General features: G+C 44.0%; 1 protein-coding gene across 7 annotated transcripts in view; it reads right to left on the bottom strand.

Moving 5' to 3' along the window:
• LOC138467522 (zinc finger protein 568-like) overlaps positions 1 to 8,420 on the bottom strand; it is a 779,018-nt gene that overhangs the window by 17,650 nt on the left and 752,948 nt on the right. For 2 of the 7 annotated variants that reach the window (XM_069607624.1, XM_069607623.1), the window contains one exon: positions 6,807 to 7,224. The exons of the other annotated variants lie outside the window; for them this stretch is intronic. In XM_069607624.1, coding sequence (XP_069463725.1) covers positions 7,094 to 7,224 — 131 coding nt within the window. In that variant the 3' untranslated portion in view covers positions 6,807 to 7,093. Of the gene's footprint in view, positions 1 to 6,806; positions 7,225 to 8,420 lie in introns of those variants that run through there. 7 annotated transcript variants of the gene reach the window in all.

Raw genomic sequence — 8,420 nt, 5'->3', positions numbered from 1 at the left:
TGCTGTGAACTACAAAATAAACCTGAGAGAAGGCTGGGGGAAGGTAGACATTCCTGCTGGTGTTGTAAACTACAAAGTAAGCCGGAGATAAGGCCAGGGGAAGGGAGTTACCCTGGTTTTGTGACCTGTAGAGTAAGTCAAGGAAAAGCCAGAGAAGGGAGTAATTTTTATGGCGTTGTGAAAACACTCAGAACAAGATAAGCAAGGAACCCAATAGTGAAGAAACAACTATGGGCAATAAGGAATGTTGATGTTTGAATTGGAACTATACCTTTTCGAGTTTGAACTGAGAACCTTGTCACTTGTTGACAGCTTAACCTTGAACTTTGTTTTGATACCTTGGAAAAGGATTGAGACCTGGGGAAGGGAGTCATTCCCTCAGGTAAAGGTCCCAACTACAGTTGGAACTGGAGTCTGTTATCCAGAAGAAGTGAATCATTCTTCTGGCCCAAGAAGATCCATTACATTTGTAGTTTAGTTTTCAAGTGTAGGGGATAGAAGTTTTGACACAGGACGGTGTACTCTTAATTTACATGGACATTCTGACAGCACCCTTAGTATTTTTGGGTGAGGTATGGAAACACCTCTTAGAGTTAGGGAGAGGTAGGTTTTCTCTTTATTTTTGCCTGATTACAAGTTTATGCCAACAATCACGCCACCTTTGCATCAGTATCCTCCTTCAGCAGGTGAGCATGCTTAAAGTCAATTTAATACTCTCAAAGCATTAGCATTATAGGTTCACCTCCAGCTTTGAAACTGTATTAGGAAAGTCAAGATCATTATGTGTCATGCCCGCCTTGCATCGGACCACTAACCTGCAGTTGGGTGGTGGCTTTATCCGCAGTGGCGTCTGCACTGTAGGATCCTGGGGCCACACAGACTCATGCAGGCTCGACACGGGGATGCAGCTGACTGTGCTGCTAGCCGAACAGGGTCCACCATGTTTGTGCGGACACGTCACGTTGCTCCGCCACCTGCCAACGTGCTCCCACTTTTGGCTGGGCGCTCTCGGTTGCCATGGCTGCATGGCTTCCCTACAGGAAGCAGGAAATCTTAACTGCCAGCAGCTGGAACAGTTTGGTGTGTCAACACTGCAAATGTTCTTTCCCCCGTGGTTTGCCATTCTGCCTTGTGTCCTCCTTCTAAGACTTAGGTTCTGCCTTGCTCTTATCCTTGGCCTCGTTATTCTGTATTATTCCGTGGTCCTCTTCTTCCTACTAGTCCATGTTCTCTTCAAGTACCTTGTCCTTTCTGTTTGCTGCTGACACCTGCTCCTTGCATTCCTGACAGTTTTCTTGTCAATGCCTTGCCTTGCCTTGCCTTGCCTTGCGCTGCATCTGTCTGCCTGTTGCCGGACAATCTTCCCGTTACCTGTTAGCGCCTTGCCTAGCCCTCTACCTGTTTGCCTGCTCCTTGCCATTCAGCCTCTTGTCTGTCAGTATACTGCCTTGTTCTGCATTCGTCATCCATTTACCAGCTTGAGGCAGTATTCAGAAAACCACCACCTGCTTTACCTACTAGTCTGCAGCTTGTTGGAAGAGTCAACCAATCTACATCACCTTCCAGCAACGTGAAACAACTTGTGCCTCCCCAGCCAGTGTTTAACACTGTCCCGATACCACGTAAATCGGGGGAAGACAAACTGGGTTGCTGCAAGGGGTTTCAGAGGATTCCAGAGTATTCATTGATTCGTGAGTCTTCTGCGACGTCTCTTTGTGTCATCCTACATGACGACAGAGTCAGACAGAATTCTGGAGAACCGGCGCAAGAGGCACAAGTTACCAGCACAAACGTGACATACTCCTTGACAGAAAGGTGAGAGGAAGATTACTGGAAAAACAACAATTTTCATGATCATGTTTGAAAACATGCGACTTACTTTAAAAAGAACTGTGCATTATTCATAAAAACACAGTTCTATAAATCTGCAGTTAAAAAATGTAGAATTTGACAAAAAATGGGGTTCAGAAAAGTAACCTGGAAGGTTTTGTTTTGCTATGACAAAAGCAGAGTTTGAAATTGAGGGGAGCTACTTAGCCCCTGCTTGCAGCGTAAAATAGCTTGGTTAGCTTGACACCAGGAGCTACTTTTGTCTCACAAGCCAACTGACGCTCAACAAATATAATTATGTGACATTTACTCTGTGCGTTCGGGACAATCTATAAATAATAATTAAAACACATCTATATGACACTTCAAGCCCAAGGGTTTATAAATAATGGAAAAAATGTTAAGTCTTGCGCTTATGCATAAGTTACATTTGTCGAATGATATGTACTAGCTCCTCGTTCCCCAGTGGTAGCTCCTGCTCAATGGTTAATTACATATATCCAGGAGTTTCTTTTAGCTCCAGCTTATCCAATTTGAATTTCAATCCCTGCAAAAGTGAAATCAACATATAGGAGGAAGGGGTTTTATGACTTATGGCAAGTCAGAATCAGGAGACGGACAAGGTGGAATTGTAACCAACTTTTCTCGCAAATGCAATGCTAACCCTAACTCTTTCTTTGCCCTATACCACAAAGAAAATCACAAAAGGGTGCTGTTCAGGATGTCGTTAAAAACCATAAAGTCCTCCATCCAAAATCCTAACCAGAGTTCTTTCCCTACCATTTACGAAAGAAATACCAATCCAACAAAAATATACATAGGCCAATGACCCTTATGAGTGAATGATGGTTCCTGACCCTCACCCAGTGTATTTCTAGATAAGCCTCCTGGCTCTAGGCACACAGTTTAAGCAAGTATCCTTGAGTGTCTCTTCATTCACTCGCTCATTGGTACAGTTCAATCAAGTTTCAGTAGTGTCTATTGTCTTCACATGGAAAAGTTTGATCAGGTTCCTCCCCTTGTATCAAGGTTCCTGGCATTTTCAGCCAGGGTTTTTTTTTATATCCGACCATGGCTTATGGTTTCTCTCTCCCCGCCTTGGGGTCTGGTTCCTGTCACCCAACTTCAGGGTTCACTTCTCTCTTCCTGCTTTGGGGTGGTTTTCTTACATGCCACCTTGAGATTTTCTCTCTCTCTCCTGCCTCACCTTGGGACGTTCTCTCTATTCACTCTGCCTTGGAATCTTTTCTCTTCCTCCCCACCTTGCTGCTTCACCCCCAGTGGAATCCTGCATGTCCTGACCCCTAGGGAGGGTTTTGTGTAGAGGGGCTCAAAGGCCGCGGCTCCCGCTTGGGAGGAAGAGAAGAATTCCCTGGATTCATCATAGAGCACACAAAGAAATCCACCAATCAGTATTTTCAAACTATTGAAAAAGGTATTCTGGCAAAAACAAACTGTGGCGGAGAAAAGGGACCTGAATCTCTTCCTAGTCAGGACTGTCCTAACCACCTACAGAAAAAGTCTTTTTACAGAAAAATATACTTTTCTTTAGAACCAACTTGATAGTGTCATAATACCTAAACAACGTTTTGTAGGAAAAATTGCATACATTCAGGGGCGCCATGGAACTTCCTCTGTAAATCCCGTGCCTTCACCTTCCACAAAAAGCTCCTCTCCAAGGCCATTTTTGAGCATTCCTCAGTTCAGGCCTACCCCCTATACTTTATTTCAGATTATATATAGAGAGAAAAATATAGATAAAATCCTTGCTGGACCATTATTCCTTCCATTATGCCACCACATTGCTGGACTGCTTTGGCCGTAAAAAAATATTAAAAGGATAGGGACTCTGCAATTGCAATAATGCTTTGAAAAACAACAGCTTCACGATCCCTACAAGTCCAGTTTTTAACCAAGCCATGGTACCAATATGTCACTGGTGACAGTATGGGACAATATTTTTACATGTTCCGATGAGGAAGCATCCACCCAGTTGATCAAGCTGGACCTCTTAGCAGCATTCGGCACAGTTGACTGTGATATCCTGTTACCAAGGCTAACGCAAGTCGCCTGTGTGCGAACTCTGAGATGATTTTTGCCTGTTCTGTCAAATCGAACTTGAAAACAGATATTCTGATCCCATTCTCATCACTTTTGGACGACTTCTGGGTTCTTCTCTATCCCTACTACTGTTTAATATATTGATATATTCGGCCCCTCATGAGTATCTTTTCTAAAGTCAAGCATTACTACCATTGATATGCAGACACACAACTTTATTTGCGGGTCAAAAATCTTAATGAATCTCTAACACATTGTGGACTTTGCATCTGAAGTAAGACAGTGGATGAGCCAGAAGCAATTACAACACATCCCCTCAAAAACCAGAGTTTGTCCTAGTTTGCCCAAAAATTCTGTTAAGCAGCCATTCACGACATCCATCTTCTCCCCTAATATTAGAAATCCCACCTTACTCTCTCCTAGGTAAAAGAAAACTAGGATGTATATGGCAAGGTAATTTGGGCCATAAATCCCAGGTCAGTGAAATAGTGAAATCCATCTATTTCCAGATCCGCCTTTGTCCAATTCTCCCTTTCTTTAATGCAACCAACCGGAAACCTGTTGGCCATATAAGCTGGTATCCTTGAAAAGCAGATGTCACGCAAGCAGGTCACACAAAATGCAGCCGTTAGATTAATCTTCCATGTCCCATTATCACCCCAAATCTCCATCCCTCCCTCCATTGGTTACAAGTCAAGCAGAGAATCCGATTTAAGATACTCTGCCTGGTATTTAAATGTATCAACAGACTAGCACCAGCATCAGGTAGTCAAGATCGTCACTCATCGGCCAACTCAATCTCTCCGCTTAGATAAGCGACGTCTGCTTGTCATATTGATGTCCTTTCATACCCATAAAGAAGACACAGTTTTCGGTTCTGGGGCCCTGTATCTGGAACTCATTACCTGTCAATCTGAGAACTCTGGACTCATTTCCACTATTTTGTAAAACTCTAAAAACATACCTTTATCGAATAATTGAACATTGCTTTGTACACAATATTTATAGCATGTAATTCATAATAATATTGGCACCCAAATGCAGTTAAGTCTGCCCAATTTCCTTCAAGGAAGCTATGCACAATATAAATTCAAAATAAAGTGAAGGGCACCTTAAAGGAACTATGGTAAGCAAATGTTTTAAAATGGCTTGGGCCACCTGTGAAATTGCTCATGTTTGCATACTCAAAGTAGCGTTTTGTAAAGATCTGAAATGCGCTCAATGCGGCAGCCTTTCATACGACATCTAGAGGAACATTTGCAATGAAAGCTAATGTGGCTTGCAAGGGTGTAGGAGTAAGAAATCGATACAATAGTGGCCTTGTTGATTGTTACAGACTTACAATAAGAGGGGTTTCCTTACCTCAAAATAATAACTAAGGGTCTGCCAGGATGTCGAAAGAAAGAAAAGTCCACCACTGTGTCAAAACCTATTTCCAACCCTTACACTCGTAACTCATACTAGAGTGAATGGGGATCTTCCTCTGGACGTGTGATTCAGAAGTTCTTCTCCAGTTGGTAAAAATAAAGTTCAATAACTGGTGCCAAAATAAACTTCCGAAGGACCAAGAGAATGTCTCCTTTCCCCCGGCCTTTTTATAGTGTTCACAAACACCACAGGATTGACTCCCTTCCCCTGGATTCATTTCAGCTCCTTCAAAGTGCCAAGAGAATTCCTCCCTTCTCTTGGCTTTTTATAATGACCACAAACACCAGGAAGAATAACTCCCTTCCCCTGGTTTCTTTATGGGTGTGGGTCCCAGAATCACACTTTCTTCCTTCTGTATTTTAGTCCACTTGGTATGCTAGCATGCCAGGTATTGTGACTGCCATGGTTACTTGAGAGGCCCTCACTGCTTTTATGGGTGCGGGTCACAGACTCGCACTTGCTTTCTTCTGTATTTAATCTACCTGGTATACTAGCCTGCCAGGTGCTGTGACTATGATGATTACACTGGAGGTCTGGATTGCCTTTCCAACTGGTTCCACTTCGATAGTTAGGGTGCCTAAACCTTAGCTTCTGCTCTCTTCCTTGCACCCCACATCTGCTTTGGGCCCACTGTACCTCCCCTCACATCCGTGTACCTTTTTCCTTGGTTCGGGGTGCTCTCAGGGCTCTTCTGATGCTTCCGGGATGCCAAACTGCTTTCTTGCTGGTCAGTGCTTCCCTGCAGTCTCCGGCAGCTCCGCTAGAGAAACTGACCTTCAGCTCAGGTGTTGTATGCTCCACACGCTTGCCGGCTACTTGGGACACCAGGAACTTCTCCTGACTTGCTGGAGTGGTCTCGCCCCGCTAGACCCTCCTTGCAGTGGCGTGTTCCTGTCTCAGCATCCCAGTCTGCATTCTCTTTGCTTCCTGCTTCCACGACCTCAGGGTTCCTGGTATTTATACATACATATGGTCCATATTGACTAGACGTTCCTTCAGCTTCTGCACAGTGATCGGTATTGCTCTGCGCCTCTTCCTCGTTGCAGTGCGTTTGATATGACTTTCTTCTAGGTTGTTCTCACTCTTGCTCATCTCAGTCTTACAGTCTTGTAAGGAAGGGGCATGTTCTATCTTACACAGACACATATAAGAGGGAAGGACTTTGAGGGCGAGGGAGTGGGCAAAGGGGTATTCAAATACCACGTTCTCCTTATACCATCGTCCCTCGTCCCATTAGGAATTTCCACACCCATGTGATCCTCCTTTGATTCAGCAGCCCCAGTGCAACTATTGGACTGTGGCTGCACCACCCTGACCCTATGGGACGGGTCCTCCCCTATGGGAAATGGACGAGATTTAAGGGCTCGTAGGAGACTCCTGTACCTCTTGTGGTAGGGCTTTTGGATTGAAAGGCAAGAGTTTGTGTGCTAATTTGTAACAGTCCTGCATTCCTCTCTGTGAGGGGTCAGAAATGTTCGGGAGACAACTTTGTAAAGAGTTTTCAACTTTAGCCATTTTATTAAATAAAAAGGTTGGATAAACGCCTCACTGTCCCTACCCGGACAAGGATTGCCGCACCTTAAATAAGCCAAAGGAACACTAATAAAAGGATCTCTGTCCCTCACACTTGTACAGTCAATAAAGCAATAAGGAAATGCATGGCAGTTCAATTCAACAAATATATAGAATATATGATCGAATTCGCAATGTAACCAATGTCTCTTCTCATAGCCTGGGTGAATTCCCCTTTCCCAGGTCTGAGCAAGGTTTTGCTTCACAGTTCAGAAGAAATCAGGAAATTCTGGTTTGCCACAAAGTCCCAACACAGTTTTAAAGGTGTAACCTTGATAACACAAAGTTCTGTTGTCTCAATGATGAACCAGAAGAAATAGGATGCTCCAGCTCCTGCTGGATTAAGAACAAGTCTCAGATTAGTCTTCTTCAAATAACCAACACATGCCTGTCAGGATGATTTGTCACCACTTTGATTTAAAAAATTATATGTTTCAACTCCTCCTAGAGCAAGAACAGGTTTATACAAGTTGTCTTTGTTAGAACCACAGTTCAGCACTTTATCTACTACAACCAGGCTTACACTCATGCCAGGCCTTCTTCATCAGTAACTTGCCATACAGGGTTACTTGCCTGCCAGTCTAGTACTTCACAAAAGAATAAAGTGTGCTTCAGTGGTAACTTCCAATTTAGGACAACACCAACTTCACTAGGTTTCTTTGGCATTAGTCTTTAAGGCACTTACGGGAAAACAAGAAATCACATTAGTGCTCTTTAGGATTCCTTGGCAACTATGCTCCTCTCCCTCTGGATAATTTTATCCAGAAGGGCAGCCTGTGTGCCACCATTCTTTCTACTCTACACCAACAACCAAATAGTGACCTGGATATGGTATCACTATGCTCCTGTCTTGGCTTTGGCAATGTGTGTTTGTCAATTAGTGATCTGTACTTCACAAGATATGAATAGCAAGTCTTACAATTATTGGGTTCCCCAATGTCCCCCTCTCGCCTTAAACAATGTTTATTGTATTGATATTGTTGAGTTTTAAATACTCTTGGCTTGGGTATTGTTTGTAGGTTCTTGGTTTTGATAAAGGTTTCCTACATGGTTTTTGGTCCTTCCACCCTCTCACACACTTGCTTGCATATCCATTTTGGTTCAACAAATCTAACTTTTGTTGGTTTCGCACAGTTCGGTATTCAGAATTGTAAACCGTACTTCTTTCACTCGCACATGAGTGAATCTGCCTGCTGTGAACACGCAGACAGCATCGGAGCACTCCGGAGTCACTCGCACATCGTGAACTGACCGGTAACTCGCTTGCTCCTGCTCCGCTTGGTGTTCGCAGGTCTTCTGGTGTTGTGGCTTCCGGCAGTCAGGCAAACAGCCTCTTCTGGCCGACCTCCGTGCACACCACTCGAAATTGGAGCTTCTGCTACTCCAGATAGGTTCAGGTGCAACCCGGCCACCTGGAACCTCTAGTGAAGGAACACCTTCTGTTTCCTGCTGCGCAAACTCTGTAAAACAAGTCTTCAATGGGGGATTGGGGTTGAAAGCCTGTGGCTGAAATGTTCGAGGGAGAAAAG

Source organism: Ambystoma mexicanum, chromosome 4q, assembly GCF_040938575.1.
Source record: "Ambystoma mexicanum isolate Mex_15411 chromosome 4q, UKY_AmexF1_1, whole genome shotgun sequence".
NCBI lineage: Eukaryota > Metazoa > Chordata > Amphibia > Caudata > Ambystomatidae > Ambystoma > Ambystoma mexicanum.
Note: the sequence above shows the minus strand (reverse complement) of the source record. Positions and strands in the feature narration are given on the sequence as shown.